This window comes from Urocampus carinirostris, chromosome 6 (assembly GCF_059441175.1).
Source record: "Urocampus carinirostris isolate Australia breed hairy pipefish chromosome 6, RoL_Ucar_1.0, whole genome shotgun sequence".
Taxonomy (NCBI): domain Eukaryota; kingdom Metazoa; phylum Chordata; class Actinopteri; order Syngnathiformes; family Syngnathidae; genus Urocampus; species Urocampus carinirostris.
In genome coordinates, this window is record NC_142354.1 from 23,603,403 (window position 1) to 23,626,395 (window position 22,993).

At 40.2% G+C, this 22,993-nt stretch overlaps 1 protein-coding gene across 2 annotated transcripts in view; it reads right to left on the bottom strand.

Moving 5' to 3' along the window:
• grm2a (glutamate receptor, metabotropic 2a) overlaps positions 1 to 21,567 on the bottom strand; it is a 52,074-nt gene extending 30,507 nt beyond the window's left edge. The window contains exons 1-2 of one of the 2 annotated variants that reach the window (XM_088338362.1): positions 21,302 to 21,567; positions 6,064 to 6,783 (exon numbers count right to left, since the gene is read on the bottom strand). In XM_088338362.1, the coding sequence (XP_088194488.1) occupies positions 6,064 to 6,591 (528 nt within the window). In that variant the 5' untranslated portion in view covers positions 6,592 to 6,783; positions 21,302 to 21,567. Of the gene's footprint in view, positions 1 to 6,063; positions 6,784 to 21,097 lie in introns of both variants that reach the window. The other variant, XM_088338361.1, reaches the window with a different exon arrangement.
• Between the last annotated feature and the right edge of the window lie 1,426 nt (positions 21,568 to 22,993).

Sequence of the window (22,993 nt, forward strand, 5' to 3'; positions counted from 1 at the left end):
ATTAACTCATCGGCAAGCTATGCGGGAGCTCAATATTGATCTCGAGCACACGTGTCGGATTACCGTTTTTTCACGTTTTAGATGTTTCTCTCTAAGCTCTGCTGACTCCAATCAAGAAGATTGGTGATAATGGTGTTGGACACTGTTATGAATACCAAAGCCCAAAAGATCAAGAAGAACCTGGGAATCAGTACTTCCCGATCCTTCATAAAACATGCCAAATCGACTGACACATACTTATATACGGAAGACTTGTAGTCTTTTCTCTTTAAAGTCTTTAAGCCGTGTTTACCTCAGACTGTTATATCTAATCTCATTGCATACATTGACAGTGGGGATCCGTAAAATAAAGGACTGCAGCCGAACCACCACACTTTGAAGACGGATCTAAAGGTAAGATGCTAAGCCCGAACCCGGGCCTAAAATGTCAATCATCATGTTCAGGTTCTGGTGGGGCTTCTCTCTTTTGCTGATTTTGTTTTAAATTATCTACCAGTCATTATTCTTGTTTTCTTTTTTTAGGGAGGTAGGTTCCGCACAATGGATTCCGTCCCCCTCTCGTCCAAGGCACCCATGTGCCCATACGCTCTGAGGATCTCCTCTCCTCCTGCTCCCTAGTCCTCACAAATAAAATATGAAAATTCATTTGCTCGGTCCTACAAGTCAAGTAACTGGAAGGGCTGGGTAGGGCTTCAATATAGAGTCGGGTTGGATTTTTTAGGCCTGAATTTTACCTCTAGATCACAGGTGTCAAACAAGCGGCCCACGGGCCGGATCAGGCCTGCCCGGGGTTTTAATCCGGCCCGTGAGACAAAGAAGCGTAAGGAAAAAAATGAGCTGTAGTTTTAAATATGTCAACCAAGCCAGGCACCACTCGTAAAGCATTTGTAGTAGTATTTCTCTCTCTCTCTCTCTCTCTCTCTCTCTCTCTCTCTCTCTCTCTCTCTCTCTCTCTCTCTCTCTCTCTCTCTCTCTCTCTCTCTGTGTCTGTCTCTCTCTCCTCTTTTTCTTTCTTTCTTTCTTTCTCTTTATTTGTCTTTCTTTCTTTTCGCCTTTACCCTCTCTGTTTTTTTCTTGCTCTTTCTTTTTTCTCCTTTTCTCACTCTCTCTAACTCCCTCTCTTACTCTTTTTCTTTCATTCTCTCTTTTGTTTACTTCTTTTTCACCCGCTCTCTTTCGGTCCCTTTTTTCCATTTCTTTCTCACTCTCATTTTGTATTTCTCTCTCTATCGTTTTTGTTTCTCTTTCTCTTTTGCTCACTTGTTTTCTTTCTTTCTCTCTTTCTCATGCTTATTCCTTGTCTCTCACTTTCGCTCTCTGTCTTTTTCAGTTTTTTCATTTGTTTAATCTTTCTCCCTCTCTTTCTTACTTTCTTTCTCTCTTCACTTCTTTCTCATTTTTTTCCTGTCTCTATTTTTCTCACTTGTTTCCCCTTTTTCTCCCTTTCTGTCTCTATTGCGCGCTCTCTCTCTCTCTCCCTTTTTCTATATATTTTTTTAATCTCTCTTACTCTTCTTTTGGCTCTTTTTCTCCCTCTCTCATTCTTTCCGTCTTTCCCCTAAACCTACTAGTCCGGCCCCCGTGAGATTGTTTTCTCCTAGCATGCGGCCCCCAGCTAAAATGAGTTTGACACCTCTGCTCTAGATGTATGTAAAACACGGAGGGAAAGATATCCTGTTTTAAAAGCATTTTGGCATCCAAAAGGAGGCGAGGCCCGGCAACTCGAAGTCAATCTCCACTCTGCTTCATTTGTGCATATTTCTCCACAACGGGCCGAAGACGGAGGAGGCAATTAGCGCAGCCCTCATCACGTCAATCTGCAGTAAATCTGCCGTGACGAGTACTCCCGTCAGGACAATCTGAGCCCAGCATCGTTGCGCCTCTAACGGTACAGTTGCCAGCGTGTGAATTAGCATCCCTTTTGAAATCAGATTAGTTAAGCAGGTAAACAGATCCTCCCCCGTGAAAGCGATACTCATTACCAACCTGTGTTAACATCTCCCTAGACGTAATTGCGCTCGGTACTTCGGTCCAAATGGGAACAGTTAAGATCATCCATCACATTCTCTATTCTTATCTCTCTAGGACTGAAGATAACGGTTAAACACCTTTTGGGAATTGCGCCGATAGCTAACATGCTTTTTTTTGTATCCTTGCTGACTTTAAGTGCCCCCTGCACGGATCACAACGCATTTATCAGAATCTCCCTAGAAACTTGTCTTTATTACAGTGACATAAACGACGCTGTGAACAATAAACCATGACATGGATTGGAACACAAAATGAAGCGTGCAGCCATTTAATACACTAGACCATAGGTATCAAACAGGCGGCCCGCAGGCTGAATTAGGCCTGCCAAGGGTTTTAATCAGGCCCGCAAGACGACACTTTCTGCGAGAGAAAAATAAGCTGCAGTGTTAAATAATGTCAGCCCAGACAGGCACCACTCGCAAAACAAATGTAGTAGTATTTCTCCCTCCCTTTCTCTCACTCTCTCTTTTTCTATATGATTTTGTCTCTCTTGTTCTCTTTCTTTATTCTCTCTTTTTTCTTTCTCCCTCTCTCTCTAATTCCAAGTGGGAGAAATAGCCAAATAAGCAGGGTTTTCAAATACCTATTTTCTTCACTGTATATGGTACGCCTCATTAACCATTCCCAATCCAACATATAATTTCTAGACCATTAAGATATACATAATGCAATATTCTAATGAAATTCACATCACTCCTGGTCAGAATCTCTAATCCTGAAGCACTTGTTTCTTCTGATTTTATTTCCTTTCCATCATTTTCTTCTTTCGAATAAATGTGACATTTGCAGGATTTTTATAAAGAAGCATTTCAACTTGTTTTTGACACCATAGAGCAAATCAAGTGACTTTAATTTTAGGGGAGGAACATCTTGTCACAGTTGCCCATTGCCCCCAATTGGCCCCGCCCGTTTGGCGCCAGCTGCGGCTCGTTGACTGACTGGCTTCCCTCCTATTTAAGGTCAGTGCCCTCACCCACCCTTTGTCAGTCCGTCAAGGAACTTCTGCACCTGCAAGACGTGTGTTTTGACTCTGTCCGGTATCCTGCTTGTGTATCCTGTCCGGTATCGACCCCGTCTATCTCGCCCTGTTTGATATCTGACTCCAGTCTCCAGTGTTTGGTATCAATCCCATCTGTCTCGCCCTGTCTGATACCTTGCTACAATCTCCAGTATTGGGTATCGTTCCCGTCTATCTCGTCTGATACCTTGCTACCATTTCCAGGATCGGGTATCGTCCCCGTCTATCTTGTCTTGTTTGATATCGAACTCTATTCTCCAGTGTCTGGTATCAATCCCGTCTGTCTCGTCCTGTCTGATATCTGTCTCCAGTCTCCTGTATCTGATATCAATACGGTCTGTCCTGTCCTGACCGGTATCGACCCCGTCGTCCCGGTATCTGCTCATGTATCTCGTATCGATCCTGTCTGTCCCGTCCGGTCCGGTATCGACCCCATCAGTCCGGTATCTGCACGTGTGACTGGTATCGATCTCGTCAATGTCTGGCTTCCTGTTGTTCCACGCCAGACTTCTGCCTTACTTCTTCTTTCGCCTAGCGATCGTCGAAGCACTGGCATTTGTGTTAACGTGCACGACTCCCCCATTCCCGTAAAATAAAGCTTATGTGAGAAACGTTACGCGTCTGGGTCCTCCTCCTGTTCTGGTTCTGACACATCTAATCTTTAGTTTCTGGACAATAACTTGGTACATCCATTTAAGTTCTGAAAACATAACATTCTAAAAACCTACAAAATAAAAAGAAACATAGAAGGGTGAAGGGGGCCCTTAGCTACACTTTCATAAATTTAAGTGACCGATACAAAAACGTTTTAATGGGGGTGTGGCACTAAAATGAGTAAAAAATAAATAATACAACACACCCGAGTAAAACATTATAGTACTTTAATGGTCTCAGTTATATAGGTTATAAATGTATTTAATGGGCAATAAATGTTACGAACCAAAATCAGAGTGGGCGTATGCTGACACACCCACTAGCATTAGAGACGAGCGACTCATAAAGGACACATATCCTGTGATTTGAATCCTGTTCTTAATAAACTGTAGTCATTGATACAATTTTATGTTACCTTTGAGGCAGTGATATTTCTAATAAAATAAAAGGTAGTTGTAAGACCAGACACGCCATCTGAACTTTCGAATAATGAAAGAAAGAGCTGTGGTGTATGGGTTTTTTGGGTTTTGTTCCGGGTGTTTAAATAAAAGTAACACTCGTTTTACGTAAGAGTCACTATTTTAAAATGGCCATGATTATGTCCTTCATTGCTAAATGGTTGCAGTTCAAATGCAAATACTGCTAATGCGACTAGCGTTGTTTGATTAGCTATCATTAGCGACTATCAATGCTAAAAGCGGTGACTACTGTTACGGAATTTCCTCTGCTGATCCCTCATTTAGCGAACTGGGCTTACGCAATCTGTGCTGATTTGTCAGAAAATTGCTTCGGTAGTTAATCAACGCTAATTATGGACGCTAAGAGACCGCCAGTTAATGAGTTTGTCATTGTATAACACGACAAATCTTTAGTGTTTGAAGTTTTTACAAGGAGCGTAAACAGTGGGAGCATTCAGCGAGGAGCATTCAAAAGCAGTGTGGATATTAACGTTTTACAAAGGAACGCACTCCTGGGACACAATTGATTTTCTCGGTAACGAGTACGTTAACGCGTTAATAACATTTGGTATCTCTACTGTCGTTAATACATTAATGCGATATTATGCTATTTAACAAAAGCAGATCATCATTCATATAAGCACATAAATCACTCAATCAGCCAGCAAAAATCTAAGCATTATGGGCACGTTTATATTTACGTACAAAAAACTTCTAAATACAGTTATGGTGGCACCGTCTCAAGCACAGAGTATGAGAGTGCTGAATTCATTCTAATGAAGATATTCTCCCTACCGTTTACCTGCATCGAAGACGAATTTACAACTATAAGATAAAATATTCAAATCAGGTGGTCAGCTTATATGCACATATTTGGTTTGGTGTCACTAAAAGAGAATGATAGGCAGCACATGGGGTGAAAAGGAATGGCTTATACAGGAACAACAAACCAACGGGAAATTAATGGGGCAAAAGTATGCACAGAATTTACATTAAATGAGTATGGAATTTTGTTTGTAAAATTAATTTTTTCAATGCACGATGCCTAAGGAAAAATGTTTTTGACAGTAACCAAAAATGAAGGAGATTTTTGATTGGTTCTGAGCTCAGAGACAAAATCAATATAAAAAAAATGCTTTGAAAGGGGGGGCCATAGTACAAAGAAAAAGTACAATTGCTTATTTTCTCCTCACGGAGATATTCTCCCTACCATATATATGCATAGAAGCCTTATTTACAACTTAAAAAAAACAAACTGAAATTAGGGCGGGGCCATTTATAAATTTGCATATTTAAATGCTTGTCACCAGTAGCGATTGGTCGACGGTGCATGGGGGTAGGTGGGGCTTATACTGAAACAACAAAATCTATGAGGCCAACCTGAGTACAGAATTTACAGTAAAAGTAAGCTGAATTTTGGTCCTTTTATTTGTAATATCGCTTTTGCAAAACACTATGCCTGGAGAACAAAAGAAAAAGGCTTGGGCAGTACCCAGAAACGGAGAAGGAGATCTTCGAGTGGTTTGTGGCCCAGAGACTAAATGGTTTTGAGTGTATGTCTCATGTGTTCGTTTGCAAGCTCTAAAATTTGCACAAGCCAAGAAATGTGAAGGGTTCACTGCTTCCAGTTTGGTGTACACTATTTCTTCTATTTCTTTTAATATGCGGCTATTCTAAAGCAGTTTGCTGGTCATTTTTAGCTACTCGATAGTTACTTTGAGAGAAATGGCCTACGTTTTGTGCCAATAATCTGGGTTTAACTGATTTACTTTTTAAATGAAGAAACTAGTAATTGTAACTAATTACTGTTTTCCAGTAACTCACCCAAAATTGTGTAAAAGTCAGCCATTCCGAGAAATTCGGACAGAATATTGTAAGTGTCTTTTTTTTTTCAGTACATACCTGAATAGAAACATCGCTGTAAGAGCCTCCTATAACTCCAGAAATGGCCAACGGGACTTCATCGTGGATTGCGTAGGACCCGTCAGGGCAGGTGTACTCACTGTCGTCCACTTTGGTGAGTGAAGCCCTGACGAACTCCAGGGATTGCTCCAGGGCGTAGGTGTCCTTGGAGCACGTGTCCAGGATGTGAGCTCCTAAGCGAATCCCGGGCAGGATGCGCTCGTCCCTGTTGATTTCGTCCAGAGCGAGCAGCATGGCTTCCAATCGCTGGATCCCTCGCTGAGAGTTGATCTTGCCGCAGTCCTGGGCCGCTTCGCCTTTATGGTGCACCGGGAACAGGCCGCCGATCATCAGATCACCCTCCAGGGTGATTTCCTTTTTAGAGTCCGTGTTATAACCCACCACGGGTAGACCTTGGGGAGCTTGGGCAAAAAGAGTTATGCATACGAGAGGAAGGAGCATACGGGACGGCCAGTGGGGTCGGGGCACCGGGAGCACCCCGGACATCGGGGCGTACCCCTGTGACATATCCCAGGCGGATCAAGGTCCCAGACTGAGGTTGTCGGGGTCTGGTCTGCTGTAGATGGGGCCGCCTCGGATGAAAAACAGGGTGAGTCTCAGAAACACTGGCTCTCAGGGCACGGCTGTTTTTATTCTGACAGAAGCCATTGAAAGCATTGGTGTGATCCTCTTGTTCCTCTGCCCTCTGTAGATTACAGCCTGCAGATCAAACGGAGGGAAAGTCACTATTGGTCTCAGATGCAACACAACAACTCCTTTGTGTTTTTTCGGACACGGGAACCACTGCGGGGCTTGACGGCGTGAGCAAGCTTAATCCAGGATATTAATACAAAAGAACGTTACAAAGGAACGCAATTACTTTTCTTGGTAACATACTGTCACGCGGTAATGATAACACTTTGTAACTCAACTGCCATCATTACCACATGAATCGTTACTGCGTTTCTCTCTAAATGCATATAATAAATTGCAATGTTCTCCAATTGCTGACTGATTCATTCATAAAGTCCCATAGAGCGTCAATGGGCAGGATGTTTATATCTACCTTCAAAGTACAAAGTAACAGTTATGGTGGGGCCGTTTCAAGCACTAAGTATGAGAACAATGAATTTCTCATCAGGCAGATATTCTCCCTACTGTATGTACTCGCATCTAAGGCGTATTTACAACTGTCAAATAATTTACTTAAATCAGGGGTCAGCTTATATGCACATATTTTGTTGTGTGTCACCAGTATTGAATGGTAGGCAAAGCCTGGGGAGGCGGGTGTGGCATATACAGAAACAACTAATGGGAAATCAATGGAGCTAACAGGATAAATGAATTCATGCTATATGTGTGCTGGATATCTGTCTTTTATTTGTAAACATTGTTTTGTAATACACCATGTCTGGAGAAAAAAACACAACGTCTTGCCAAGGAATGGAGAAGAGAGACAAAAGGGATATGGAGTGTCTCGGCTTCATTTGTAAAGTCTCATTGTACAAGCCAAGAAATATGAAGGGTTCACTGCTTACACAGGTTGACATGAATATTTTCCATTATTTCTTTTATGATGTGGCTTTTTAGGGGCTTCTACGAGAGTATACACTTTAATTAATTTTGGACTAATGCACTACTTTTTGGTGTCAGTAATTTGGGGGTAGTTACATTTCAAACAAAAGTAAATATCAACTGTCACTAATTATTGTTTTTCAGTAATGTGCACAAAACTGTGTGTGACAGAATCATTATGAAAGCAGAAAACTGCCAATGAAGAACACATATTTTTGGCAAGCGAACATCCCAGAAAGTATTGCAAATTTGTTTTAACGTATAGGTTAAATGCGGGTTGATTTGTGGGCCGTCTTGGGTCCTAGATTGATTAGTTTAAATAACTGCCAAAACAGTGTCTAAATCCCATTAATGTCATGCGATTTTGAACACTTGCCTATTATAAAATAGTTATAACCTGCTTAAATTTCATCTAAAGCTTCGTCCATTACAGTTGCCTATTACCATCATGATCACTTTGTCTTCTTTGAGGCTCTTGTCATGTGGTCCTCTTTCATCTCGATTTTTGGAGTAACTATGTATCGCACCCCAGGACCATACTTGGTTTTCTTACATGAAATCTCGGAACTGTTGTCTGATCTAGTAACCTACGCGGACAAAATAATCATTAAGAGGGACTTTAACATTCACATGAATTCCCCGCTCAGTTTGCTTACTGTTGCGTTTCAGTCTCTAATTGTCACCTTCGGTTTTAACCATATGATTTGGAAACAAACTGGACTTGGTTCGGAGTCGAGGATTTTCAAACTCAAAGATCTAATTTCCTCCCATGTTCTGGTCCGGAGCCTTTGCTCTTAAACTTGACTTGACTTGACTTCTCTCCAATCTTAGATGCGCACTGTAAAGGGCTTCCAAATCAACTTGAAACGTAATGAAACCAAAACTAAAAATTAAAGCATTGTAGGTGACTTCTGTTCCATGCCTGTTCTAGTTCTGGTCAATAATGGTTTATTTCCAATAACATCTAATGTTTTTTGAGTGCACCATCTTTTGGACAAATGTAGGCATTGCATCAAACGGGAAAAAATATTAGTCCTATAGTGCTTTTAAAATTTGTTTGCCCATGCTGAGAATAAAAGCTAAAAACTAACATTGTCCCTGTAAGGCTAAATGTTATTAGGGATACACATTTGACCAACATTTTACAAATAGTTCAACATTTAAAATACGATTTTTTTTCATGGCCCGGTCCATGCTGACATGTATCAAGTACATAGTGTCATTGAAGATTCAAGATTCAAAGATTTAAAGTGTTGTCACGGTTGCCATGGCGCCCAGTTGGCCCCACCCATGTAGCGCCAGCTGAGGCTCTTTGACAGATTGGCTTTCCGTCTATATAAGCTCAGTGCTCTCACCCTTCCTTTGTCAGTCCGTCAACGGACCTCTGCCCCTCAAGACGCGGGTTCTGATTCGTTCCTGTCTATTTCCGTCCTGTTTATTATTCTCTCCTGTTTTCTTTCCCGTTTAGTTTGATATCCTGTCTCATAATCTATCCTGTCTGTCCGTCCTGTCCGGTATCGACCCCATCTGTCCGATATCTACTCGGGCAATTGGTATCTATCTCGTCGGCCTCTGGCTTCCTATCATTTCATGCAAGACTGCTGCCTACACGCGCGTGACTCCCCATTTCCCGTAATAAAAGGCTTGTGTGAGAAACGTCATGCGTTTGGGTCCTGATCCTGTTCCGGTTCATGACAAGCGTTTATTGTCATATGCACAGTATATAACCACGATTCCATGCACAATGAATTCCTTACTTTGCTGTCCACACAGTTGCCAGCGTAATAAAACTAAGAAAGTATATACATGTGTACATAAAAGAATATTATGAATACTTAAAAGATAAAAATACAAGATGAACTCAAGATAAGTTAAGCTAATAAGATAAGAATAAGATAAAACAAGGTTGAAAGTGACTGTAGTGCAAGAGTAGTCCAAGTATGGTCCAGTATAAAGTGTCTGTAGTGTGCTATTTATTTATAGTTTACTCATTTTAATTTCCTCTTCTTTCTTCTATTCTCGTTTCTACTCTTTTCTCTTAATTTCCTTTCTTCTCCTCTTTTCTATATTCTATATTTCCTTCCTCTCCTCTCATTTTCTTTTATTTTTGTTTCAGTTCATTTCCTCTTTTCATGATGTAACGAGCAGGATACAAACTGTTAAGCCCAAAGGTCACCATAAACACAGAAAAAAGGGGAAAAATATTATTAAACAAATCTTTCCGGTCTCGGTCAAGCACTGTCAGAAATGGCAGCAAAAGAAGGAAAATTAAAAATCTTTGCAACAAGTTTAACAGAACTAAAGATAAATACAAGAAATAAATACTCCGATCCTTTTCAACAGCCCATTATAATCACAGTTTTCACTCAAAACGTTTTACATCTGATTTCATCTGAGCATGATTTCATCCCATATTATTCCAATTCTTTCATGATTGCTGATTCGGGGCACCTGCGACTGCCCCGTTGGCGCCAACAGCCCTAGTCGCTGATTGGCTCCCTGACTCCTTTTAAACCCCTGTCTTCCAAGCTGTCAGACCTTCTGCGAACCTATGCTTTCAGCTAGGCAAGCTCTGTACAATCCGACATTCTCCTGCCCTGTTTTCTCCTGCCTGATATCTGTTGCCGAACTGTTTCTGGACTCGTTACTGCCCTTGCTCCTCCGTCCCGGCCATCGACCTATTTTGCCCTGTTTCCTGCCTGATACCTGTTGCCGACCTCTTTTCTGGACTCGTTACTGCCCTTGCTCCTCCGTCCCGGCCATCGACCTGTTTTCCCGCTGCCTACGACTACCCTCGCTCGACACGGAAGTGCCACTTTTGCGTTCCTGCCATCAGTTACCCGTGACAGACGATCATCGGATCGTGGAAGCAAGCACTGCTCTCTTTCTCAATAAAACTGAGTAAAACGAATGCTATTGGGTCCTGTCTCCATTTCTGGCTTGTGACAAATTCCACATTATGTTTAGAGCTTAGGCATATCCCAAAGTCCGTACATGGATAATTCAAGCACTTTTAAGGACTTCAAAGCTAATTTTTCATATTTGTCAGGACCAGAACGCAAACAAGACCCAATTGCCTTACGATTCTCACCAGTTTTATCAAATGAAAGAGGAAGGGCTGCGGCCACGATCCGGTGTTTGCTAGGCGCGGGAAGCAAGTTGCTCTCGTACCCTTTTTGTGATCCGAACACGGAAGTGGATCTTCCATAGCGAGCGATGGCGGTGTCAAGGACGGAAAAGCAGGTCGATAGCCGGGACAGGAGAGCAAAAACGTGGTTAGGGTCAGAAACGGGTCGTAAGCCGGGACGGGAGAGCAGACGTGGTTGGGATCAAAAACAGGTTGTAAGTCGGGACCGGATCAAAAACAGGTCGTAAGTCGGGACGGGAGAGCAGACGTGGTCAGGATCGTAGCCGGAGACAGACGGGAGCAAAAACGGGACAGGTGGGAGTCAGGGTCAAAAAAGGCCTGCCTAGTATACAGGTTCGCAGACGGACTGACCCCAGGGGATTGACAGGACTGGGTTCAAATAGTAACAGGGAGCCAATCAGAACCTGCAGCGGTTGTCGCCAAATGAGCGGGTACAGGTGAGTCACATCAGTAATCATGACAATATTTTCCAGTATTATTAAAAGAACAATTTATTTGTGAATCATAAATATAGCTGTGATTTACATATGCAATTTTAATCAAGATTAATTTTAGATCTTGAGTAAATCATGAATATATGTGTTTTATGAGATGAAGCTCTCCCAATATAGTTTTGGGTAAAATGCCAGAATTATGTAGCTTAAATTTTCAGTTGCAGGAAGTTACCTTAATTTTTTTGCACGGCCCATATTGAATGTGCATAATTGACACGTAATCCTTGTACTAATACACATTTTATAGTTCCCTGTTTGGGTGTTGCATTCACCTGTCCCGTATTGGGTGAATACACTCCATAGGACAATGCCATACACACTAATGCCAGCTGCCGTTAATCACGAGGGAAGATGAAATGCAACAGTAAAGCGAAGCCACAGGGGATTGGTGTCGGCGTCATTTTTAAGCAGATTTGTGGAGAAACATGGCAACAATTTCAAGGAATTACAAGAACGTACCCCCAAAATTCAAGCCATGAATACACGACATTAAAATTCAAGCATTTTCAAGGATTTCAAGCAACCATACGAGCTGCTTTTTTTTTTGTCTCCGATTTTTTCCCCCTTTTTCTGTGCCAGTTGCCCCGATTCCCCGAGGCCTAATTAAGCAGCAGGTTGACTGTGGGTAAAGTTTTATCGGAGTTAACCACTGAGCTGGAAGGATTTGGATCCGGCGCCTCAGCCAAATCAACTCGCAAAGAATTGAGGGCGCGGAAAAAAAGAAGAGTCGTGCTAAGAAATAACTCAACAGGAGTCAAGACCGCAGACGAGATTCTTTTGGGGTTTCCGATGACTTTTATTCTTTCTTGTGTTCCTCCCACCCTTTTCCTCGCTCTGCTCGTTGTTTCCATGGAAACGCGCCGGTAGAGGCTGAATACAGTCAGAGACAAGTTTGGTGTGTCTGCCCATGCGTGGCCACGACTCCACCGGGGGAAGAACCGACCATGGGCAGCCGGCGCTGATCCACTCAACCATTCGGAACCCTCACAACTTTTCTTTTTTTCTACTCAATATTTCCTTTGAATTTTACATTTGAAAAACACTGACATTTTCAAATTTTAGACGTTGTTGCTTGGTTAAAACATCACAAGAAAAATGATTTTCGTTATAACAGTCACGGGGTGCTGAAAAGGATCTTGTTTTTTATTTATCTTATCTATTATGAGTTCCTTAAAACTTGTTCTGCAGATTGCTACCTATTTCTTTTGATATATATGTGCTTTGGTTAAGGATGTTGAAATGTAAACTTAAGTAAACAGAGACGAAGAGAAGACATCAATGGATTTGGAACTTGCGAGGAGGACAGGGAGGGAGGCCTTCAGATAAGAAAATCCAACCTGTTCTAAAGGCCTTCCGCTGAGCCCTTTCTTTTTATTACATCTCCTAGGTTACGAAAAGCAGTTCTGCCCTAAAGGGTGCTTACATGTTGTTCAAATGTGTAAAACGGTAAATTTCATTTTTAAAATTGGTAGGCATTTTCAAGGGAAGAAATAACGTAGTCTAACCCCGCAAAAAAGAATGAAGAATATTAAAATAATAGTATTTTGTGTTTACAGTTTTGCTGTAAATTGAGATTTTAATAGTTTTTATTTTGAACCTGTTTTCTGGGTTTTACAATGTTTTCTTTTGTTTTGTTTGTTTTTCTTTAAAATCAGACAAAAACAATACATACGATTAACAAAAATATCTACCAGTGGAACAAGACTGATATTTGCTATGTTTCAGCTTCTTGGTAGCTCTTTTATTTGACTAAAAAAAAAAATATATATATATTAAAAAGAGCAAAATTATGCACAAGATTTTTGCTTGATTTGCTTGATTTTTTTATCTTTTGCAATGCAATTTGAAACGGCCTAATCAAACAAAATAATTTACTAAATATATCTCTGGTGTAACTCATGAGCAGATAATCTAATCTAAACCTCATCTATCTAAAACTAATTTAACCCAAATCTAATCTGCTTTATAAATCCCAATTTGTGTGTGCGTGCGTGTGCGTTCGTGCTGTGTATGTGTGACTTATAGACCTAAAAATGGCCAAACTAATTTTCATGAAAATAAATACAATTGTACTTTTGACCTCTGCGAGTGTCTTTATTGAGGTTTCGTGTCAAATCATCATCAACTAAATTGATAGTTATCTCCTTTCATTTCGTCTGTTTCTGATGTGTCTCTAGCGCTAAATTAGGTAAACCAGCTTTCAAGCGCCGACGACTCCAAGCAGCCGAATCCAATCTTCTATCGGAACACCAATATTGATGCAATAAATTCTTATGGACATGTAGCAACTAACCAGGGCATGCAACACTGCTTGTTAGTATATAAAAAGGGGAAAAAATGAATTTGTTGCCACCAACTGATATGGATGAATGCTACAGTTACTCGTCTGGTCGACAGGAAGAAGCAAACAAACTGGAAAATGATATGCTTCATTTGCAAACATTAAATCGGGCAATTTCCCTTGGCACAAAGAGGGATTACCTCATGTGTGGCTCGACACACCAAACAAAATATCACGACACACTAGTGTGCACCAGGACACGAGTTGAAATCATTGCATTCGACCAAAAGTGTGGATGTCAGACTACTTTTTGTGGTGTGCTCCTTCATCAGCTTGTCAACAAGTGCGAGTTCACAACCTAAATGGGTCAAGTCACTTTTGCTTCCTTCGAATACAAAAGCACCAGCAGACGGGAGTGTCGACGATGTTGTTACACAAGAACGATGCTGTTTCTTTTTGGGATTTTTTTTTTCCAGAAGTTTAGAGTGCGGAATGCGCACTGCAGATCCTCATAGTCACAAGAGTTGCCTGGTTAGAAAAGCATGCAGTCATCCATCCATCCATCCATCCATTATCTGCGACGCTTATCCTCAGTAGGGTCGCGGGGGTGCTGGAGCCCATCCCTGCTATCTTCGGCAGTGGGCAGGGGACACCCTGAACTGGTTGCCAGACAGTCGCAGGGCACACGGAGATAGACTACTCACTTGTGCATTTACACAAAAGGACAAAGTTCGATCTTATGAAGAAAACCACATAAGAACATGCAATCTCCGCACAAGAGGATTCGATCCGATGACTTCAGATCAGCTGCGGACACGCTAACCACTCATCCGACGTGCCGCCTATATATATTTTTTTTACTACCAGACATACATCCATATACCCAGGTGGTACCTTACAGCCTCACCCTCACAGACAGACAGACAGACAGACAGACAGACAGACAGACAGACAGACAGACAGACAGACAGACAGACAGACAGATAGATAGATAGATAGATAGATAGATAGATAGATAGATAGATAGATAGATAGATAGATAGATAGATAGATAGATAGATAGATAGATAGATAGATAGATAGATAGATAGATAGATAGATAGATAGATAGATAGATAGATAGATAGATAGATAGATAGATAGATAGATAGATAGATAGATAGACGGATAATTAGACAGAGGGGATAGATGGATAGATGAAAGAGGGATTGATGGATAAAATTATTGTCTATTATTATTGTCATATTGATTTTTTGTGTATTTTATATTTACTTATTTCAATTCTCGTGATTTATTTTGGAAATCTTTTTTGTTTTTTCCAAAGGCTATTTTTTATTCTGATCAGTAGCTTCATTTCTTCTCCACAAGATATGTAAATTAGTTCTCAACTAAATATCGAGTAATCCCACTCAGGACTTGACCAGGTGCCTTCTGTTCCGTGCTTTTTACGAGCTTATATGAGTCCAATAAAACATAAGACGCTGGCGCACGTACACATTTAGGACGCAATATCAAAGCAAGGATTATTGCCTACACCTTTTTTTCCTCCTCCTGTGCTTTTGTCCCTACTTTCCTCAGCAGATGGCCTTTTTTAATTCAGGTGCATAAATCCCAGCAGTCGCTTCCACACTCCAAGACAGAACATGTGAAGGAATGAAGAAAGTGGGAGGTCGCCACAAGAAAAGAAGGATGGACCGAAATAAAAGCAGTGGGTAGAAAAACACGATGAAGAAAATTGAGGTATGGATCTGAGAAAGGCGTCCTTTAGGTTCCATTTTTTTATTAGGAGGGTTAAGGATAACTTGGGCCAAAATACCCACTCCATGCAGAAGATAAGGAATGCCTGAATATTGTCTTATCATATTTATTACTTGTTAGCCCATCTAGGGTTTTTTCAAGGTTAGTTAAACGGCCATTGCACCAGTGTCATGCAGTCAGGGGAGGCAGTGGAGTCTTTGCCTCAATCTGTCATTATGGAATTATAAATCAAAGGTATATTCAATTGTTAGATGCATTCAAGTTCTTTCTCATTTAACTTCACAATTTTATGATTTTCTTTTTCAAATCTCAATAAGTATTGCATTACTGTGCTGAGCGTCTTCCTATGGAGTGAGGCACGCGGTTCTCTTGCCTCATGATAGGGGGGTTGTTGGACCAAAGATTCTGGTTCAGCACGCACTTCACCCCCAAACAATAGAATTAGTGATAATATTTGCAACTCAGGCCATCCGTTATTTTTCTGTTCACTTCGCATAGACTTTATTTATAATGGAGCAGAACATAAACTTCGTTTATAAGATGAGGTAATAAAATAAAACCTTTGTTTTCTATGCTTCAGTTCATGTATTACTTTCTTGTTCTTCCGATGAAAAAATGGATAAAATGCGGGTTCATTTATTTGTAAAGCTGTGCCTCACCAGCAGTGTCTGGATAGAATAGAATAGAATAGAATATACCTTTATTGTCATTGTTACAAAATGGGTTAACATATTGTGACAACGAAATTGGGCATGACACTCCAGTTTTACACATTCACAGTGAGGTATGAGCCAAGAAGATAAAGGAACAGAGAAGATAAGGTTATAAAACAAGGGGGATAAGGCTATAGTTATAATTTACATGGTATTTACACAAGAAATGTCGGCATGTGGGATGTTACATACAGTGTTGTCGTGATACCGTTGGTATCGTAAGGGTAACGCGTTCCTGGAACACAACTATCGTAACGTGTTAATAATAAAATATGACTCCATAGGGTTACTACTTGGTGCAATTCTCCAGTCGAGGAAATTTATAAGGGGTTTATAATTACCTACAAAATACAACTGAATTCAATTATAGTGGCGCTGTATCAAGCACAATGTACGAGGTCACTGAATTTCTCTTAATGGAGATATTCTCTCTAATGTATCTACCTGGATCATAGCTGAACTGGCTAGCTGAATAAAATAAAATACTGAAATCCGGGAGTCAGCTTATATGCAGAAATTTGGTTGTGTTTCACCAGTAAGCAGCACATGGGACAAGGGCTTGGCTTGTACAGGGACAACGAATCGATAGGGCAAACATGAGCAGATCATTTTCGGAATTTTTTTTAAAATTTAAAATTATTTTGCCATTCATCATGCCTGGGGGATGAAAATGTCTTGGACAGTACCTAGAAATGGAGAAGGAAAACTCAAAGTGGTTTGAAGCCCAGAGACAAAATAGATATGGAGTGGCTTGGCTAAGTGCTCTTAAGATTGCACAAGACAACAAATATGAAGAATCCACTGCTTCCACAGGTTAGTGTAGACGATTTTATGTATTACTTTTATGATGTGGCTATTTTAAAGCAGTTTTTTAGGGGTTGGCTTTTATTCTAGTATGTACAGTGATTTGTAACCTAAAAGTGTCATGATTACTGATGTGAATCACCTGTGCCCGCTCCTTTGGCGCCAACTGCCTCGGACTCTGATTGGCTCTCTGTCACTATTTAAACCCACATTTATCCGTCACCTGTTGTCAGTCCGGCTGCGAACCTCTAGGCAAGCTTTTTTGACCCTGACTCCCACCTGCTTTTGCTCCCGTCTGTTTCCCGGCTTTGACCAATTTTTTGATCCCGACCACGTTTTTTGCTCCCGACCACGTTTTTTGCTCTCCTGCCAAGGCTACTGACCCGTTTTTCCCCGTTCCCGACACCGCCATCGCTCGCCAGGGAGTTTCCACTTCCGCGTTCAGAGCGACCTGCTTCCCGTGACCAGCGATCACCGGAACGTGGGTGCAATCCTTTCCCTTCTTCCAAATAAAATTGAGAGAAACGTAACGCAAGTGGGTCTCTGTTCTGGTCTTGACAAAAAGTTATGATTGGCGTAACGCTCTACTTCTTGGTTTCGGTAATCTGGGGGTAACTGAAATCCTTTTTAAATGAAGTAACTAGTAACTTTACGAATTACCCATTGCTTTTTCAGTAACGTGCCTAACACTGCTCACCAGACACAAACCTCACCGCATCTCATTTTACTGCACATATAAAATGCTCTGTCTCTTTTTAAATGCAACTTTTATCAGATTTTTAATCCAAGCATCCTGAAAAACAATTTTTAAAAAAATCCAGCTTTCTTTGTGAAACATGGCATTTAATCCGTGCCGCCTGCAGGCTGAGATCATTTAAACCAGGTAGTCTTACCAAAATAAAAGTGCCTGACCTTTCCTAATAAGGCCAAGGGTACAATTAGCAAATAGTTGTAGCGGTGCATTTCCTGGTTGCCATGGCGGCCACATTACGACCAGTCAACTTCGCTCACTCTTGTCCTTGCTTTCAACTGCACGGACCCTCCCCCCTTTTTGAGCACTCACTACCTGAAAAAGGGGGGAATCCCTTACGAGCGTCCTCTTCCTCTCAGGAGCCCGATTACGCCCCTTCCATTAATCATTCATCCCTGTGTGGATCGTTTCAACAGGAAGCAGCACACCTAGCCATCGCGTGAAGGATGAGCGACACTTTGGCATATTTTTGATTCTTTTTATTTTCTTGCATAATTTATGAACCCACTCCCACACTTTTAATTTTTTTTAATATATTTCCAATAGAATTTATTTTTCTGATAGTGAAATTAAAACCAAAATGACCATTTTTCTAAGGACACGTTTTGAAATGGTTCATCATAACTATAAAAGTGGCAGGTTAACCCTTTTAAAAAATACACGTATTTTAACTGGGGATCTGCAGGCACTGATACCAGGTATCAATGTCGATACCTGGCCATAATACGAAGCATTTGTACTGGTGACACTGGCAGGTGCCGGTATAGCATATACCAGGGGTGGCCAACAAGTTTGACACAAAGAAATTTTGAACTGTGAGAGTCAAAGAGCCACACCACGCACTGACCTGCCATGACAGACACACACACACAAACACACACAATTAAAAACATATTATTTCCCATAACACACTCCTCTCCTTACAATACAACAAGTATTGTTCTTATGTTGATTTCAAGGAAAGTGTCCACCCTCAATACACACAAAAAAACTAGATATGAAACAAGGCAAAGAGCCACAGTGTATAGAAAATATGATGAGGCAAAGAGCCGCATTCTTATTGGCCAAGAGCTGCATGCGGCTCTAGAGCCACGTGTTCGCCACCCCTGGATTATACCCTCAAGAGGGCATTCAAAAACAACAATTAGCAAAAAAAAAAAAAACAAATGTACAACTACTAAAATTAAAAGGCAAAGGTTTAAAAGAGTTTCTTTAAAATATCAGTTTTATTGTATTTCTAGGGCTATTGAATCTTTCATTTCTTGACACCACATTAAAACATATTTTCCATTGGCAGCAAATTTGGATAATATTTAATTATATTTTAAGCAAAATTGTCACATGGCAGATAAGTTGTCATTATTATGATTGTTTTATTTAAATATATATAGATGCTCATTGGTAGCAATGTTTAATAATTTATTGGTTTAATTTTAAATGTTTATAAATTATGTTATGAGTTCTTAAGTAGCAAAATAGCACATGGTAAATATTCTGTCATTAGTATTACTTTTTATTTTCATAAGGAATATATTCTGAAATGGGAAAATTAAAAAAAATCTTTATTTGAGTAGAAAATCATGTTCAAAAATAGAAAAGTATAAAAAATAATACTTAGAGAACTTAATATGTGACCACTAAAACAAATACAAACTTCTTGTCATATGAATATCACGAATTATGTGATGGATAATGTCTTTTTGCTTATTTTTTAAATCAATCCTGTTTTTTTGAATTAATTAATGCATTATTTTAGGACAAGAAGGTGCTAAATGGCACACAATGTCCCATTAAACGAGCAAAATGATGGGGTTTATGGTTGTAAGACTCTCACAAGAGGTCTTGTGTCGATATCCTGACCAAGACCGGTTATCAGCCTGATATTGATATCAGTTTTCACTCCCCCTTTATTGAATTGTGCTTCATAAAGGTAAAACAATGAGCTGTATATCAGATGACTATGCCATAGATAAAAACAAACTTTAATTTGTGAAATTTAAGTTCATGTTCACGTATCCTTTCACTACATGGGTCACCACTTGGTATGTCTTGGGCAAGGAGCCTGGCGCCACCTATCCCTCGCAGGCGTTTTTATGGGCAGGGGGTTGTCCCCCCACTTGAAACAAATAGTACTAGTTTCCATGGTTACATGTTGTAAGCAAAGCTTCCTGATCAAACTCATATACAACACCTTCATCATCTAGTCCCTCTTGTTTTTTTTAGTGTAAAGCGTCTTTACAATGTCAGCAAACCTCACGAGATCTTTTCATCCACTGACACTTTGAACCAAGCGGAAGGGCCGAGAAGCAATTGATCAGAAGCTTTCAGCACCATCACGCCTCAACTAAGTGTTACTCGGACCACTTTGATTTTATTTTCAGGTCGCACTTAAAGACTAATCGTGATACCCAAAGTGTTTTTTTGTTTTTAACGGTGTGCTCGTTGGAGCATGAGCACGCTCGTACATGACGATCTGCGGTTGTCGATAGCAGATGTTGTGTGGGCATCAGGTGCACAAAGGAAACGAGGAACCGCGCTCGTGTTATCGAGCGAGGCTCACCGGGACTGCCTCCTCTATTGACACATGGACGGAAACGTCCCACATGAAAGAAAAAAAAAATACATACACGTCCTTCAGATTATCCTAGCAATCAAATGGCCTAAAAGCTGACGAGGACTATGAGCTTTTAATTTGAAGGAAGCTGTTTTTTATCGAGAAGATGCGCTGCATCTTAAATTGACTATCGTCGAGAACAGGGCCCGCCAACATTTTTGAAGCTGAGAGCTCTTTTATGTTTCTGATTACAGAAAAGGGCTGGCAATTTGATACGTATTTCAAAAATCATGTTATTACGATATTGTTAATATGACCAGGTTGTAAATATTAGGGGTTAAAATACGCTCAGTCACTCAATAAATATCTCGCCTGGTAGAATTTTTCAAAATTCCTACAAAATTACAATGAACCATAAAATATTTTCAGAACCAGTTAACTGGCTACTCAAGTGGTCTTAGGGAGCTACCTGGTGCACACAAGCACCATGTTGGAAACCCCTGCAATAGAATATCCCCACATAGAATCCTACCATCAATCAAAATCAAAGATAAATATACATATATTGTTTCAATAATTATATTCAACATGTTTTAATCCATATAAAATAATTCTCGTTTAATTTATGTTTAGAAGAAAACATTTAAACATATTTCTGTCTTACTTTATTTATTCCTAAAAATGGATCATTTTTAAAGAAAACATCAATAAAGAAAGAAAAATATTTGAAGTGTATATATATATATATATATATATATATATATATATATATATATATATATATATATATATATATATATATATATATATATATATATATATATATATATATATAATCAGTATTTAAATATACAAATTCACTATATTATATATTATATAATTTTAAAAATAAAACTCAATCGTCCGATTGTGACGACGGCAGTTAAACAAAACCCAAGATTAGAGCATCGTTTTACCCGCGCGTGTTTCCTCAGCATCCAGCAGGCTGGACCATCATCGCTGAGTCGGCGCGCATCTTCCCTCCCCTACGGAGTGCACTCGACGGTGCAGAGTCAAACAAAAAAGGTGGGAAAAGCACAAAAAAGGACGGAGAAGTTGCACAAAAAGAAAAACAGAAAAAAGAAAGAAAAGAGAAAGAAAAGAGAGGCGCTTGGTCGCACCGCTGTCCGTAGTGCTGAAGCTTCCCAGCCGAAGTCACATCTCAGCTTGGCCGACCCGCAGCGCGATCGACGCCCACTTCATCGATCCCACGGAGAGGGCGTGGGGGCAGCCAGCCTCCTTTTCTTCTTCTTTTTTTTTATTCTTCCTCCTCAATGAAACAAGGCCGAGTTAGGAATTGACTCGTTTTACAACCCGAGCTGGAAAATTCTGGCGTTAACTCCAAATCAATCAACTGCGGACGAGCGCGCACGTCCGTCCAGGTTGCGCCGCAATCTTTCTGTGTGCTCGCTTCGACTTGCAAAGAGTGTAGTCCCCCTTTACCCCTCCCCTCTCCCGAATTTCATCTTTAATTATCCACAAACACCTTGTGACATGTCACGGGAAATAAGCGAGGTCAATGTATTCCCGTGCACAGTGGTGCACGTCCGAAATGCACACTTTTTTATCAGTCACTAATGAGATTAATATTTAAGATCACAGAGCGGCTCTCATCTCTAAGTGGGGTTGACTATTAATTACCGTAAATTACAGACTACAGAGGGCACTTGATTGAAAGCCACAGGCGCAAAAATTAAAAGTGTGTGCCCTTAAAAAGTTAAAAGTTAAATACTGTCTCTATTAAGTATGCCTTAACAATGCCTAACCGAGTTCAAAGTGCCCCTATGCTTGATTTTCTCCTTTTACCAGACTTTTATCAAAGCTGTTCGGGGCGGAACACATTAGGCTTGATGAATGGGAGCTAGGGGGATGCTGAAGAGTAACATCATAGTGCTAATTAATCCATGATTGATACTGATTGTTTATAGCTACTTAGTTCCCCTGGGAGATAAGTATACAATGGTAATGTTGTAAGTCTATCAACATACCAAATGTTTTTAATAGCACGTAAAAAAAGATTTAAAAAAACTATTGCCCTGTACATTCATATATTTTCTTTAAATTGATGACATGTTTTAAATTAGATTAAAATAAAATGAGTGATAATACAAACTTTCAGAGAAACAATATTGTTCCAAAAAAATTGTAGGACTTGTGACAAAACGTGAAAGACAGTCTGTTGACATTGTTGGCCTACAATTAATTAAATTCTAGACTACAAGTTGCCACTTTTTCTATATTTTAAACACTAATAAGTAGGACCTAGCCAATATATGGCTACTATGTTTGTTTACTGCTCAAAACAGACACCGCACAAAAAACTGAAAAACTGTTGACTGCACTATGTTTACTGCTCACCTTGCACAATGTTGACCTTTTTTTCTGCACTATGATGACTATGTTTGCACCAATGCATATGTTGACTATTTTTTTTTGCACTATGATGACTTTTGCACCAAATGCAAAATTGCACAACCCTTACGATACGATACTAATCTCGTTGTCACAATATGTTAACCCATTTTGTAACAATGACAATAAAGGTATATTGTATTCTATTCTATTCTATAAATAATATGTGCTGCTTTTATCTTAATTTATCAAAGCTGTTTAGGGTGGAACATATTAGGTAGGAGGCATTGCGGAGGTGGGAGTGGTAGAGAGTGACATCATGCTCGTCCCCTGCAGTTTTTTTTCTTTCTATTTGTAAGTGTTGCATGAAAATGAGGAAAGTAAGGCAAGCCCTGCTTCAAGTAGAGTCCAAACGCCAACCCAAACCCCAAAAAGGTTAAAAAAAGAAAAGTTTATTCAAG